At 57.4% G+C, this 14,898-nt stretch overlaps 2 protein-coding genes across 4 annotated transcripts; one reads left to right on the top strand and one right to left on the bottom strand.

Annotated features, from left to right (window-relative positions):
• The first annotated feature begins 492 nt into the window (after positions 1-492).
• MTX1 (metaxin 1) lies at positions 493-5,363 on the top strand. Its single transcript, XM_008264354.5, has 8 exons — positions 493-1,078; positions 2,026-2,095; positions 2,217-2,296; positions 3,780-3,872; positions 4,012-4,194; positions 4,302-4,378; positions 4,775-4,929; positions 5,021-5,363. Exons 1-8 carry the CDS (start codon positions 554-556, stop codon positions 5,233-5,235), a joined length of 1,398 nt encoding a protein of 465 aa, XP_008262576.2. The 5' UTR covers positions 493-553; the 3' UTR covers positions 5,236-5,363.
• Positions 5,364-5,517: 154 nt separating this feature from the next.
• Positions 5,518-11,055, bottom strand: GBA1 (glucosylceramidase beta 1). Of its 3 annotated transcripts, XR_016210591.1 has the most exons (12): positions 10,870-11,043; positions 10,396-10,483; positions 9,989-10,180; positions 9,719-9,865; positions 8,986-9,119; positions 8,600-8,772; positions 8,172-8,409; positions 7,441-7,579; positions 7,045-7,269; positions 6,566-6,729; positions 6,069-6,185; positions 5,824-5,978 (listed from the first exon to the last, which is right to left on the bottom strand). XR_016210591.1 is itself a non-coding variant. In XM_008264350.5 (11 exons), the coding sequence occupies exons 1-11, from the start codon at positions 10,894-10,896 to the stop codon at positions 5,873-5,875; spliced, it is 1,611 nt and encodes a 536-aa protein (XP_008262572.1). In that variant the 5' UTR covers positions 10,897-11,055; the 3' UTR covers positions 5,518-5,872. The 3 variants fall into 3 exon arrangements, 2 of the variants coding, with proteins under 2 accessions (XP_008262572.1, XP_008262573.1); XM_008264350.5 differs by lacking the exon at positions 7,441-7,579 and having other exon boundaries at positions 5,518-5,978; positions 10,870-11,055; XM_008264351.5 differs by lacking the exon at positions 7,441-7,579 and having other exon boundaries at positions 5,518-5,978; positions 10,900-11,039.
• Positions 11,056-14,898: the final 3,843 nt, after the last annotated feature.

Below are 14,898 nucleotides of genomic sequence, written 5' to 3'. Positions count from 1 at the left end.
ACCCCTGGCATGGGCAGTGGCAGACGGCGGGCATTATTCCACAGTTGGCAGGCAAGGATGCCAAGGGAGGGGCTGCAACTAGCTCACTGTAGTGCCCGGAGGATGCCCACACGGCATGAAGCTGGCCCCTCGGCGGAGCGGGAGCGACTGCTCTTTGTTAGGGTGGGGGTCCCCCGGCATGTGCAGCTTCCTCCATTTTCCCTCATTCCTAGGAAAACTTGGGAGTCTGGAAGCGTCCGAAGAGTCTGAAACTGCGGCCAGGTCGGTGAGGTCGAAGGGAAGAAATCAGGAAAAGAGGAAACGGACACCAGGGACAGGAGTAGAAAACCAGGGGGACACGCCAGACGCCCAAGGGCGAACAGGCCGTGACCCGGATGAAGCGGAGGGGCGCCTGAGTTCCCGTTGCCAAGGCAACGGCCCGCGAGCCCCACCTCCCCTCCCCCACGCAGGCCCCAGCCCGGCCTCGGCTCCGGCCGCCGCCACCGCCCCTGTTTTGTTTCCATGGCGACAGGCGGCGCGGGGCCCGCTCCAAACATAACGCGCTCTGGAAAACATGCGGCTCGGAGGACCCCCCCGCAGTCCCCGCTCGGGGCCGAGCCCTGAGGGGCCCCGGAGCAGTCCTGGCCACGTGCACTTTGGCAAGAGCCCCCAGGGCCAGCCCAGACGCGCCAGAGACCCCTCTCCAAGGCCCGCCGCGCCTCCGGGGCTTCGGGGCTCCGCTCGGCCGAGGCGTCGCGACTCTCCGAGGCGCGCCTGGCCAGCAGCCCTGCCCCTCGGCGGCGGCCGCCTCTGGATGGGCCGGCGGCCGCCCAGCCCCGAAGCTCGCGGCCCCGCCCCGCGCCGGCCGGCCGCGTCCCCAGCCCAGAAAAGCCGTGCCTCCCCCGGGGCCTCCCCAGGCCCCCAGCCCGGAGCCGCCAGAGGGGCGGCGGGGGGCGGGCCGGCGCAGGGGAGGGCAGACGCGTACAGGGAGGTGCTTCCGGGACAGAGGGCGGGCAAGATGGCGGCGCCCATGGAGCTGTTCTGCTGGTCAGGGGGCTGGGGGCTGCCTTCAGTGGACCTGGACAGCCTGGCCGTACTGGTGAGGGGTGGCGCCGGCGCCCTCTGGGGCGCTCTGGAGGACTGGGGAGGGGACCCGAACTAGCCAAGCATCCGAACTGTGCCGGGCCGCCTCAGCACGGGCGCAGTCGGGGAAACTGAGGCAGTGAGCCTGGCCGTACTGGCCGCCGCTCTGTGCTAAGTGCTCAATGCCTTAGTTTCCTTAGCTTCGTGCAGCGCTGGAAAGAGACCTGGTCGGGTTTCAAGGGATGGGTGCTGGTCCTTGCTCTTCCATATAGTGGCTGTGTGACCTTGGGGCCATGTCGCTTCTCCCTGGGCGCTGTTCCTGCGCCCGGATGTTTACCCAACTGGACAATCTCAGGAATCTCCTTCGGCTTTGCATTCCAGTGTTTTCAGCACCCCCTTCCTTCTCATTGAACAGGATTTACTGAGCCTATTGTTTGTCGGACAGGACAGCCCACAGCCAGGCCCTCTGTAGAAGGAACTTTGGAATCAGACTTAGTTCTTGTCATTCATTGTCTACTTGACTTACAAAGTATCTAAAAGGTTTTAAACAAACAATAGACATTGCTTTGCAAAGATGACTGAGACTCGGCCCCTCCCCTTGAGTTATCCGAAAGCTGGATGTGAAAGCAAATAAATGTGATAAAATGTTTAGGTGGAAGTAGGAACACGTAGAGACCTCCAAAGAAGGGCACTGTCAGTGCTTCCGAGGACAGGGGTGCCTCGGAGGGGAGGAGGGGAGACGGACGGAAGAGTTTTCCTGGCTGACCGGTAGTCATGGAAGGATCCATCTCTCTCTGAGTCGTTTGTTGACCATTTTGTGAAACAGGAATGGTAATATCGGATTGTTTTTTGGTACTAAGGTAGCATGGCCTAGGAGATAGTCAGTACATGTTATATCCCTTCTTGATTCCCCCACCGGGGCGATAGCCCTGATCTCTCTGCTTTCTGCTTCCTTCCCTGCAGACCTATGCCAGATTTACTGGTGCTCCACTCAAGGTACACAAGATCACCAACCCCTGGCGGAGCCCTTCAGGTACCCAGCATCCCTGGGGGGTGAGGAAGAGAGTGTTACAAGGGGAGGTGCAGGAATGTGGTACTAATATGTCTGAGAGGAAGGTAAAGTTCTGGTGAGCATACTTCTTTCTCCATGTCAGGAACCCTGCCTGCCCTTCGAACCAGTCATGGAGAGGTCATTTCCGTATCACACAAGATCATCACCCACCTTCGAAAAGAGGTAGGTAGCTTGGATAGAGGGACTGCTAGTGAAAGCACTTCATTTGGTTCAATGCAACACGTTATTTATTGGGCACCAGATGTTGCCAAGGTGGATGGAAGTGACCCAGAGCGTGCAGGAGCACACGTTCTGATGAGGAAGACACACACAGTGTCACTGTGGTGAGGTAAAGCTCTATGGTGGGCATCCGGGGCGCTGAGCCTTCTGCCTGCCAGGCTTAGGCAGATGACACGCGGAGTAGAAAGGAGAGGACAGCAGTCGACTCTGATGAGGCCCTTAAAGGTGAGACTGGAGAGGAACTTCTCAGGGCCACTTCCCTGTTTCGGGGACCAGGTTGGGCTGGTCATAGGGCTCGGGATGCACAAAGCTTGGAGACGGGTTGGCGGAGTTCCAAGTGTGTTGCAACAAGAGTGGGGAGGCCTAAGCTGTGCTCAGCACCCTGTCATTGACTAGATAATCTTGGACAAGTCATTTAACTGCTCAGAGTCGGCTCCTAAATTGTAAAACTGGGCCACTTAGCTGGCGCACTTCCCGAGGGTTCTCCTAGCATTCACAGTCTGGCTCCAGGAGGGAATGCCGTGTCAGAAATGGCTCAGACCCCCTTCCTCACGTCTGTCCCAAAGGTGAAGGCACTGGGGTGGTAAGAGAGAGGCCTGGAGAAATGGGATCCTGGTCAGAGCTACAGCTCCTGGCAGGGCCGGCACCACTGCCCTGAACCCTTACGTATGAACAGAACTTTTCCAGTGTGCAAAGTATTTTCTTCTGAATTAGTTCCTAACAGTCCTGTTACTGGAGAGAATTATCCCCATTCTGTTTCATGGGGGAGGAATTTAAGGATCATGCTCAAGAGGCTATTTGGGGAAAAAGGTTACTGAGGATATGGGAAGGGGGTGCTGAGGATCAGAGCCTGGAGCCAGGGAAGGTAGGGCAGCCCGAGACCTGGGGGTGCGAGTGGAATGTGTGTGCGGTGGCAGCGCCTGGGCCATGGAATGAAGTGGAAGAAGTGGCCAAGAGCGGGGCACTGAAGGAACAAGCCAGGGGGTCCTGGGCGTGGGTTTGCTAGGTCCAGGGTGTGTGCGGATGGCGTCTCCTGGTTCCTGAGGCGTGGACCGAGGCCCAACCTGCATCTGAGCTCTGATCTGCTAACTCTGTGGTGTCTGGATCGGGGAAGTTACTGTTAGAAAGTTGCCGTCCGCAGGCGTGCTGCCAGCTTTCCGTGGAAACTCTGGGAGCTGCTCCTAGTTTGCGGCCGGGCCTTCCTTCCTCCCCCCAGTGGGCACAGGACCTTGACGGCCAGCGGGCTCCAAGGTCCAGGCTTTGTGCCAACAGCAACAGGCTACTGGCTGGGCCCAGGCGAGGGGGCCTCGGTGGGCAGAGCTCCTTGCTGTACCTCTGCTACACTCAGGGCCTGGCGGGGCGGGGAGGTGGGCACCATCTCCCGTCCCTGGGGGAGTGCCCCCCTGAATGTCTATTTCCTCCACAGAAGTACAATGCCGATTATGATCTGTCAGCCCGACAGGGGGCAGACACCTTGGCCTTCATGTCTCTGTTGGAGGAGAAGCTGCTACCCGTGCTGGTGAGTGTGCCCAGCCCTCCGAGCGTCCGTGGCCAGCAGGGCCGGGGCCCAGGCTCACAGCAGCATGGGGGTCGGACTCCCACCCGAGCTAAGCAGGTGTGCTGCCTCAGACCCGCCTCTTCCTGCCTACCCAATGCAGATACATACTTTTTGGATAGACGCCAAGAACTATGTGGAAGTGACACGGAAGTGGTACGCGGAGGCTATGCCCTTCCCCCTCAACTTCTTCCTGCCCGGCCGCATGCAGCGGCAGTACATGGAGCGGCTGCAGCTGCTGTGCGGGGGGCACAGGCCTGAGAACGAGGAAGAGCTGGAGAAGGAGGTAGCTCAGGGACAGCGGCCGTCGTGTGAGATGGGCCCCAGGATGATGGCCGGGGGGGAGGCGGCCCCGCTCCCGCGGCTGCAGGCCTACCTGTGTCCTGTCTACAGCTGTACCAGGAGGCTCGCGAATGCCTGACCCTCCTCTCTCAGCGCCTGGGCTCCCAGAAGTTCTTCTTTGGAGATGCGTGAGTCTGACTCCAAGAGGGTCATGAGGGGCTTGGAGGAAGATACAGGTTCCCACGTAGCGGCCAGGGCTGGGGTGGGCTCCTGCTCTGGTGACAGTGGGGCTGTGTGTGCGGTCAGAGCCTCCTCGGTGGTACTGCAGGGTGGGATGGGAGGGCAGCCAGGCGCAGGAGGGGCCTGCAAGGCTGCAGGACACTCAATGTGCCCTTTATGCAACCCTGGGATAGAGCCCCATTCAGAGCCAGGCTGGCGCCACCTGGGGAACCCTCCCCGCCAGGTCCAGGACGGCGTGTCCTGTCCTCCTGTGGCGACCCTCTGCTGCCCAGAGCCCACCTCCCAGGGCGGGCGCTCCTGCAGCCCAGCGCTCCTGCCCCATGCCACCCTTCTCTCTGCTCCAGCCCTGCTTCCCTGGACGCCTTTGTCTTCAGCCACTTGGCCCTGCTGCTGCAGGCAAAGCTGCCCAGCGGGAAACTGCAGGCCCACTTGCGGGGCCTCCACAACCTCTGTGCCTACTGCACCCACATCCTCAGCCTCTACTTCCCCTGGGATGGAGGTAAGGGCCAGCTGGGCATCCAGTCCGGGGGAGGATGGGCAGGGCCCCAGGAGCAAGCATCGCCAATCCACCCTGTATCCTTGCCCCTCAGCTGAGGCGCCACCACCACGCCAGGCACCAGCAGGCCCAGAGACTGAGGAGGAGCCATACGGGCGTCGAAACCAGATCCTGTCTGTGCTGGCGGGGCTGGCGGCCATGGTGGGCTACGCCCTGCTCAGCGGCATCGTCTCCATCCAGCGGGCAACACCTGCCCGCGCCCCAGGCACCCAGGCCCTGGGCCTGGCTGAGGAGGATGAAGAGGAGTGACTTCCCCGCGTGCTCCCAGGACTGATTTTTCTACTGTCATGCATTCCAGAGGCCCCGCGCCTCCCCATTGTTGGTGCAGCCAGACACGGGTGCTGCCCCCAGAATAAAGCTGCTCACACCGACTGGTATCAAATATCCTCTCCTTTGAGGGCTACCGTTTTCTCTGGCTTTGGCCAGAAAAGGCAGAGAGGCACTCGAGGCCTCTCCTTTGCTTCTGCCCCGATGCTGACACTGCTCCTGCATGACCCCGTTCTGCATCTCCAGGAAAGACACATTCCTCAGTTCTGGGTCCAGCTTTCCTAGTCTCTTTTCCTTAAGCACTCCCCCCGCCGCCGCCCCCCCTAACCTGTGTTTATACAGACAGTGAGCTCAGCCTGGGCCTGGACCCAGTTTCCACAGGCAACCAGCACGCACATGCTTACACAAGCACGGGGAGGGGGGGACACCAGGGCTTCCTGATCTTTCCCTGGGGGCCAGGAGCCCCTGGCACTGACCAGAGTGGAGAGTGAGTCACCCAAACCACTGCCCCCTGCTTCCAGCACTGTCGGCTCCCCCGGCCCCGTGGTGGCCCTGTTTCATCACAGCGTGTGCTCCGACTGTCCCTTTAATGCCCATGCCTCCCTGGGTGTCTGCTCCATCACTGGCGACGCCACAGGTAGGTGTGGATGGAGTAGCCAGGCGAGATCGTCTCCAGGAAGCCCATGGCAGGATCCTCGATGGTAAGTGGCACGTCCTTAGAGGAGCTGCACAGGGAGAGGGGAAGCTGAGCGTGCGCCCGCCGAGGCCCACCACCCCGCCACCTGCCAGTTCCCAGACCCTGCTGTTGCCCTCACCGGTTCAGCACAACCACCACCGCAGAGCCATCGGGCCGCATCAGGGCCACTGTGTCCAGGTTGTTCTTGGCGCTGGCAAGCAGCCCCACTCTCTGGGAGCCCTCAGGAATGAACTTGCTGCTTGCGGGAACAGGCATGATCAGGGACCCTAGGCCAGCCCAGGGGCCCTCCAGGCACCTCCCTCGCACCGTTACCTAAGAAGTCAGCCACCCCTCACCCTCACCGGTAGCTCCTGCCCTACCCCTTTCGGACTCCAGCTGTGCCACTGGCCACTGCCCTGCCCTCCCACACCCCAGCCTCAACACCGGGCATTCGGGTTATGTGTCTCTGATGCCACCCTGTCACTCTTGGCCTGGATGGTGCAAGGGGGTGGGTGTGCCTCTCGCAAGGTTCCCACCCTGAACATCCTCCTGGTCTTGCGTGGTGTGAGGTGACGTAAGCCCCGTGCAGGATGTGATAGGCCTGGTGAGGAATGGGGGTGCCCGCCCTCCATTCACCTGAAGTGGCCGAGGTGGTAGAACATGGGCTGTTTGTAAAATGTGTCCTTGGCAATGTCAACTATGATGGGGCTGTCGACAAAGTTGCGTACCCAGTTGGGGCCCCCTTCAGGGTTCAGGGCGAGGTTCCAGTCGGTCCAGCCGACCACGTGGTAGAGGAGATTCTAAGGTAGGGACAAGGGCAAAGAGACAAAGCCTCAACACGAGGTCCCAGGAGGGAGATGGGAGCTGTGGGTGGCTCACCCTTGGGGGGGTATTCTCTTGAGTAAGGAGAGAAGCTTGTGAAGGGGGCTGAGAAGTAGAGACAAGTGCAGCTGCCTGAGGTGTGCAGGTCTGCAATGGAAATGAAAGGCAGAGAATCAAGGGAACCCAACATTGCCCCAAGGATAAGCTGGCTTGGGAAGAGAGGAAGGCCGGCAGCGTGGGTGAGAGGAGGCTCCGGGTGGCCCGCTGTGTGTGAGGGAGGTGGCTCGGCTCACCGTGATGATGCTGTGGCTGTACTGTGTCCCTCGGTCCCAGGAGCCCAGTCGCACACTCTGCTCCCAGAACTTGGAGCCCACGCAGGCCTCTGAAGCAAAGAGCGTGGTGTTGGGGAACAGGCGGTGGGTCGCCCCCAGGGTGGCTTTTGCTGGAGCCAGAAAGTCCAGGTACCAGTGCACAGCAATGCCGTGAACATACTTAGCTGCCTCTGGGTCTGTCAGCACCTGCACAGGAAAGGAAACCCACTGACGCCAGGTGCTGCACAGAAGGTTCTGGAAGGGGAACTAGGGGTCCTGAGATGAATGCAGTTTGGGGAGGGGGGGTCAAACTTAAAGCAACCATGGGGATCTGTGGGACCCTGGAGGTCCAGAGCAGGTGGTGGGTGGCCTGTGTACCTGGACCCAGCCCTGGGTGCTCCATAGAAGTTAAGGGTTGGGGTAGGGGTCAGGTACGTGGCACCGCTTGGGATCACATATGAGAGTGCCTAGTTTTGGTCCTAGCTCCACTCCCGATTCGTTTCCTTCTGACGTGTACCTTGGAAGACAAGAGATGACAGCTCAGGTGGTTGGATCCCATCACCCACATGGGAGACCCAAATTGAGTTCCCAGCTCCTGCCTTTGGCCTGGCCCAGCCACAGTTATTGCAGGCTTTTTGAAGGAGAACCAGCTGATAGGATACCTCTGTCTCTCTGCCTTTCAAGATAAAAAATAAATAAAATAAAGCAGGCAGAGGCGTTTGGCCTATTGATTAAGCTGTCCTACATCAAGAGTGCCTGCATTCAGTGCCTAGCTCTGGCTCGTGAATCCAGTTCCTTGCTAAGGCACCCTGGGAGGCAGCAGTGATAGTTCAAGTAATTGGGTTCCTCCCACCCACGTGGGAGACCTGGTCATAGCCCCCAGCTTCAGGACTCCCCACCATTATAGGAATTTGGGAGTGAACAGGTAAATGGAGCACTCTCTCATTCTCTCATTCTCTCACTCTCTCTCTCTCTGCTTCTCAAATGAATAAAGGGGAAAAAAAATTTAAAACGTTTAAAAAATTGAGGCGGGGGTGGCACTCTGATTTTGGCAGTCTTTTAGATGCTGGATTTAGGGGTCACCGAGGGACCGAGGCCCTGGGCCTTACCACCTGTGCCCAGTAGGGCAGCAGCAAACGCTGGTCATCCAGTATGAGCAGGCGGACATCACGGTGAGTACTGTTGGCAAGGGCCGGACCCAAGTCACGGGCGATGAAGTCTCGCTGGTGTTCAGGGGTGAAGCCCAGGCACTGGAAAGGGTACCCGCTAATCAACCCTGCAGAAGGCTCGTTCTCAGCGGTCACTGCCCAGAACTGTAACTTGTGCTCAGCATAGGCATCCAGGAACCTGGCGGGGGGACAGGCGTGAGTGATCCTGCTCAAGAAAGTAGAGCAAGGCCCTGGGGAACAGGAGGCCTGATGGAGTGGGGAAAACTGGGCAGGCAGAGCCCCGAAGGAAGAGGTCGAGGATGGGGATGTGGAGCAGGGTGCCCAAAGGGGAGGCCAGCCCAGGCCCCCTGGCCTTGCTGATCCCTTACTTGACAAAGTATCTGGCCCAGATCTGGTGGTAGAGATCCCCCGGTTGACCTTTGATTGACCCCTTCCCATTCACTGCCCCGTTGGTCTTGAGCCAAGTAGGTGATGTCCAGGGACTGGCGAAGAGAGAGACAGGGCGCTGGGCCATTTGCAGGGCTCGGTGAATCAGGGGTATCTAGAGACAAAGGCAGTGAGGAGAGAGACACCCAGAGCTGGAATACAAGCAGACTGGCCCAACCAGCACGTCAGGTCCAGCCATCAGCTCCCACCCTCAGGACAGACGGAGCAGGGGGCAGTTCTAGATCTCTCTAGAGCCTGCTCCAGCCTGAAGGCTCTCAGCCCCCTAGACACTGATGCCATGAGGGCCTGAAGCAGCCAGAGCACCCACCTTGAGCTTGGTGTCTTCCTCTGGGAGGCTGAAGTTCTGCAACAGGAAGTCATCAGGGGTGTCGGCATAGGTGTAGACGCGGATAGAGAAGTCGCAGCTGGCCATGGGCACCCGGATAATATTATATTCAATTCCTGCAGAAAAGGAGGACCGAGAGATGGGATTCATAGTCAGCAGGAGAACAGGGGTCTAGGCTAATCATTTGCCAGGCCTCAGTGATCTCTGAGTCAGGGCCAGAAGGGGCTGGGCCAGCTCCTGGGGGAAGCACAGGCCCCTGTCAGCCTGAGCATCCCCAGGCACTTAGCAGACCGGCAGGGCAATGTTATGTTCCTGGCCGTTAGCAGAGGAATAAATGTTGGAGAAAGGTAAGAGGAAAGTTGTGATGGTTCCATGTCCTCCTGCCCCCTCTTCCTCACCTTCTTTTTTTTATTTGACATATAGAGTTAGACCATGAGACAGAGAGAAAGGTCTTCCTTCCGTTGGTTCACTCCCCAAATGGCCGCTACGGCCGGTGCTGCGCTGGTCCGAAGCCAGGAGCCAGGTACTTATCCTGGTCTCCCATGGGGGTGCAGGGCCCAAGCACTTGGGCCATCCTCCACTGCACTCCCAGGCCACAGCAGAGAGCTGGACTGGAAGAGGAGCAACCGGGACTAGAACCCGGTGCTCCTATGGGATGCCGGCGCCACAGGCGGAGGATTAGCCAAGTGAGCCACGCGCCAGTCCTCTTCCTTACCTTCTTTAGAGAAGTACGATTTGAGAAGCAGATCTTGGGCAGCGGGTGACAGGGCGAGGATGTTGAGAGCAGCAGCATCTGTCATGGCCCCTCCGAATCCCTTTATTTTCTGGAACTTCTCTTCTGGCTGCAGGGTCAGCAGCAGCCCTGGGGACACCCACAGGGAATAAAGGGCGTCAGTGTCCAGGGGAGCAGCTCCATGGCGGTCCCTGCATGGTTTAGCTCCAGGAGGACCCAGCCTGGCTTAGGGGTGAGGGATGTCGTGGTTACCTGTACCCGTGCGATTGGCCTGGAAGGTCCCTGTGCTCAGCTCCATCCGACGCCCACTGCGTGTGCTCTCGTAGCGGCTGAAGGTGCCGAGGGCAGGAAGGGTCAGGGGGTCGAGAGAGTCACAGTATGTGGCATTGCAGACACAGACCACGGAGCTGTAGCCAAAGCTTTTGGCGATGCAGGGGCGAGCACCTGGGAAGGAGGGGGCAGAGCAGAGGCGAGGGCCAAAGGGTGAGGGTGAGGAGAATGGGCACACTGCTCAGGATTCAAAATCTTCCCGCTGCAACCCCACCCCAAGGTTAGTCGCCAATCCCTCTAAAGAGTTCACGGAGCACCTACAAAAAAGGTCACCCACGGACTGGAAGGGAGAAGGCGGAGAGCTGCCTTCTCCTTCTTCACTCACTCACCTGATGCCCATGACACTGCCTGAAGCAGCAGCAACCCCGTGAGGCTGGCAGCCATCATGGCTACCCTGCCCTGGTGCTTGGAACATTCCTGAGAACAGAATGAGGAGTTACGAGAAGGCAGGCCCTCCACCCCCAAGCCCTCTCCTGGGCAGGGCTTGGCAGCCCACAGGTGCCCACAGCCCAGTCGCTTCCCTCAAGAGGGACCGGACAAGACCCGGAGACACCTGGGCACATCGCTCCCTGCAACTCCTCTGCTGCTGACAGCTCGCTGCCCGCCCCAGCCCAGCCCGGGACGCTCCTCGCCCCTCTTCCCACGCATTTCAACCTCGACCTGGCACTCGCTCCATCCGTGCCTTGCTCAAAAAGCCACGAGGGTCTGGGTTCAGAGAACCCCCTCCAATTAATTCCAGAGCCTGGCTGGCCAAGAGTCCAGAAGCAGCAGGACACAGCCACGGAGACCCCTGGCTCAGTTACCTCTCCGGAATGACGGGGAAGCTCCATCACCTCAGGGTCACCGGATGAGGAAAAGCCCGCAGGGGTGCCAGATCTTGGAGAGCTGGAGGAGCCACTGAATGAAAACAGGGATGCAGGTATGGACAGGCATCGAACAAACCCCGAGGTTAATTCCGGCTCCAGAAGGTGGGCGTGTCACGTGACGGCTGTGGGAGCGTCACGTGATACCGGAAGTGAGGCGGTTGCAGCCATCTTTGTACAGGGCGAATTCTTTCGGACGTTGGAGATGATACTGGGCGAAACTCCGTGAGGCGTGAGGGGATGACAGCTTGGGAAAGAACCTATAACAAAAAATTGAGTGGCAGATCGGGTCGAAGCCCCCGAATCCCAGACAACAGGGATCACGGCAGGCGTATTTCCTTCTGGAGAACAATTTAAAAGTGGTACTAATAAAGGCGACTGTAATGAGAGGTCAAAATACTGAGGCTACAGAGAGGTGTGAGACACGGGCTTTGCTCTAGAGCAGCCCACGAGGCATCGGAGTCGGACATCTACACAGAAGCGGTAGCAGGTGTGCGCGGGGAAATGCCTCCCCGGGACGCAGGCGCCCAGGAGGGAGAGGCGCGGAAGCTTCCAGACCTGGGACCGTCCGCAGCGCAGCGTGGGGGCTGGGCGTGGCCGGCCTGCTCGGTGTCGTCATCCCCTGCAGCCTGGAGTAACTGTCTTTCTTCCTTTGGGCACAGGGAAGTGTGCAAAAGTAGCTCAGGAACTGGGAAGTGTCGGACAGCCGTATTCTCAGTGCACCCGGGAAGGGGCTTGGCCCCGATGTTGCCACATGAGCCGCTTCAAATGAGGTCTAATGGGAGTGACCCCATAATCAGGGCCTGACTAACTGCGGCTCCCCGAGCCCCTTGCATCACCTGTGGCAGGGCGGCGGTCATCTTCCTCGAGTCAGCGACATGATAAGCACAGTCCCGGAGACGAGCAGGCGCTGGGGAGCTGCTTGTTTGTTGCTCATGTCTTTTAAAAAATGTTTTATTGATTTGTTTTTGTATTCAGTTGGAAGAAAGAGACACAGACATACAGGGAGAGAGCTCCCTTCTGCTGGTTCACTCCCCAAATCCCACATCAGCCAGGCTCAAAGCCAGGAGCTTCTAACGTAAAAGGAGGGAACCCAAGCACCCGGACCACCACCTGCCAGCCTTCTAGGGTCACGTGAGCAGAAAGCTAGACGTGCTTGCGTCTTTGTAATTTTTATTTTATTTCCATGTCTTTCTATTTTAAATGATCTCCATGAAATCTTTCCAGGCACACCCCAGGGAAAAGTCATCATTTCTTCTGAGTTCCTTCAGGACTTGAGTGTGGTCTCAGTGAGAGGAGCAGGGTTTGGCTATAAATTACACAACCCCTTTCAGCCTCTGGTTTTCAGCTCTGAAAGGGGAGCGGTGACTCCCGCGCACAGAATCATGTGATCACGTGTGCCCTCCCTCTGTGCTGCTTGGCGCCAGCTAGTGCGTCCAGGTGGAGGGAGTGTGGAGTTCCTGGAAGGAAGCAGCTTAGTCATGCCAAGTAGCATCGCCTCCTCGTGGGCAGCAAGGCACTGGGGTGGGTGCCAAATGTTGAATGGAACTTGCGTCTTACCTCAGTGTCCTCCCCATGTGCACTTCTTGTTTTTCCAGGAAATGGCTGCTCAAGGACTTGTTCTCAGGAGGACAGGTGCTACACAGCACCTACCTTCCCCCTGGTGCATTCATTCCACAAATATTTATTGAGCACATTTGACATTTGCCCTGGCCTGCTCTGTCGGGCCTAGAGTCCCACCCCTCCCAGGTGCCCTCACAGGCTGAGTTTATGGTCTCTTGTATTTTTGTTTCTATCTCAGCTCATATATTTTTTCCAAAGTGATTACAGTCTACCCAAGTTAACACAATAAGAAAGTCTCCTTGGCTCTATTTTGTTTCTTCAATGAAGACTTTATTACCCAGCAATTAAAACCATTGAGGATGGTGCTGTGGCACAGCAGGTTAAAGCCAAGGCCTATAGCGCCGGCATCCCATACGGCCTCCGGTTCAAGTCCAGGCTGCTCTACTTCTGACCTGCACCCTGCTGATGCACCTGGGAAGGCTGTAGAAGATGGCCCGAGTCCCTGGACCCCTGCACCTGCGTGAGAGACCCAGAGGAAGCTCCTGGCTCCTGGCTTCGGATTGGCCTAGCCCCTAGCCATTGCAGTCATTTGGGGAGTGCAACTCTGCCTTTGAAATAAAGAAATAAATCTTTAAAAAGAGCCAAGAATGTATTTTTCTACATAATTTACTGTGAGGCTATTAGCTTCATTGCATAGAGGGTTAATTTTCACCACTTGCTGTTTTCTTTTCCTTCCACAGTCTTGCATGCCACACTTTTAAATTTCCTTTTTATAAGCTTTTTAAAAATTTATTATTTGAAAAGCAGAGTTACAGAGAGGCAGAGGCAGAGATCTTCCATGCGCTGGTTCACGCCCCAAATGCCTGCAGTGTTGGCATCCCATTTGGGCACTGGTTGGAGTGCTAGCTGCTCCACTTCTGATCCAGCTCTCTGCTATGGTCTCGGAAAGCAGTAGAAGATGGCTCAAGTCCTTGGGCCCCTGCATCCATGTGGGAGACCCAGGAAGAAGCTCCTGGTTCCTGGCTTTGGCCTGGCACAGCCCCAGATGTTGTGGCCATTTGGGGAGTGGACCAGCTAATGGAAGATCCCCCCCAACCCTCCCTCTGTAACTCTGCCTTTCAAATAAATAAATGAATAAATCTTAAAAAAAAAAAAAAAAAGGACAGAGAATCCATCCACTGATTCACTCTCCAAATGCCCACAAAAGCTGGGCCTGTGCCAGGCTGAAGCCAGGAAGGAGCCATGTGAATGACAGGGACGCGAGTAATTGAGCCATCTCCTGCTGCCTCCCCGGTGTGCGTTAGCAGGAAGCTGGAGTCAGAAGTACACCCAGGGGAGGGAGGCATTACAGCCTCCACTTGGAATGCCCACGTCCCACGCTGGAGCGGCTGGTTCAAGTCTCAGCTATTCCACTTCTGATCCAGCTTCCTGCTAATGTGCCTAGGAGTCAAAAAAGATGGCTCGAATGCATGAGTCCCTGCCCCCTATCTAAGAGACCTGAATGGAGTTTCCATTTCCTGGCTTCAGCCTGGTCCATCCCTGGTTGTTGAGGGCATGTGGGAAGTGAACCTGCAGATGGAAGCTCTCTGCCTCTTTCTGTGTAACTCTGCCTTTGAAATGAATAAAAAAAAAAATCTTTTTTAAAAAGTAATGGTTCCTGGGGCTGGCACTGTGGCTTAGTGGTTTAACGCCCTGGCCTGAAGCACCGGCATCCCATATGGGCGCCAGTTCCAGACCCAGCCATTCCACTTTCGATCCAGCTCTCTGCTATGGCCTGGGAAAGCAGTAGAAGACGGCCCAAGTCCTTGGGTCCCAGCACCCACTTGGGAGACCTGGAAGAAGCTCCTGGCTCCTGGCTTCAGATCGGCACAGCTCTGGCCATTTCTGTCATCTGGGGAGTGAACCATCGGATGGAAGACCTCTCTCTCTGTCTCTTTCTGCCTCTCTTCTCTCTGTAACTCTGACTTTCAAATAAATAAATCTTTAAAAAGAAAAAAGAGAGAGAGAGGCGAAGCCTATGGCCTCACAAAGACTTGGTGTTGACAGCACCATTGCTCATAGTCAGAAGACAGAAGCAATCGAGTTCCGGGGACTGGTGAACGAATCAGTGACCTGTGGTGTTTCACGCGATGGAACGCTATTCAGCAAGAAAAGGGAACAGAACACTGGCACAGGCTGCGGAACCTCAGAACCAATACGGCCAGGGAAAGCAGGCAGACACAGAGGAGCACGCAGTGTGCAATTCTGTTCCTGCGAAATCCTCGCACAGGCCAATCTGCACGCCTGGGGCTGGAGTGGGAACGGTGACTACCTGTTGCACAACTCAGTAAATTTGATAACAATCATGGCATGGCACACTTGAAAGGAAATCGCTGTGTGGTATGTGAATTACGCCTCAGCCAAGCT

Source organism: Oryctolagus cuniculus, chromosome 7 (genome assembly GCF_051225735.1).
Source record: "Oryctolagus cuniculus isolate XC-2025 breed Fujian yellow rabbit chromosome 7, ASM5122573v1, whole genome shotgun sequence".
NCBI lineage: Eukaryota > Metazoa > Chordata > Mammalia > Lagomorpha > Leporidae > Oryctolagus > Oryctolagus cuniculus.
The sequence above is the reverse complement of the archived record's forward strand: the minus strand, read 5'-3'. Positions and strand labels throughout refer to the sequence as shown.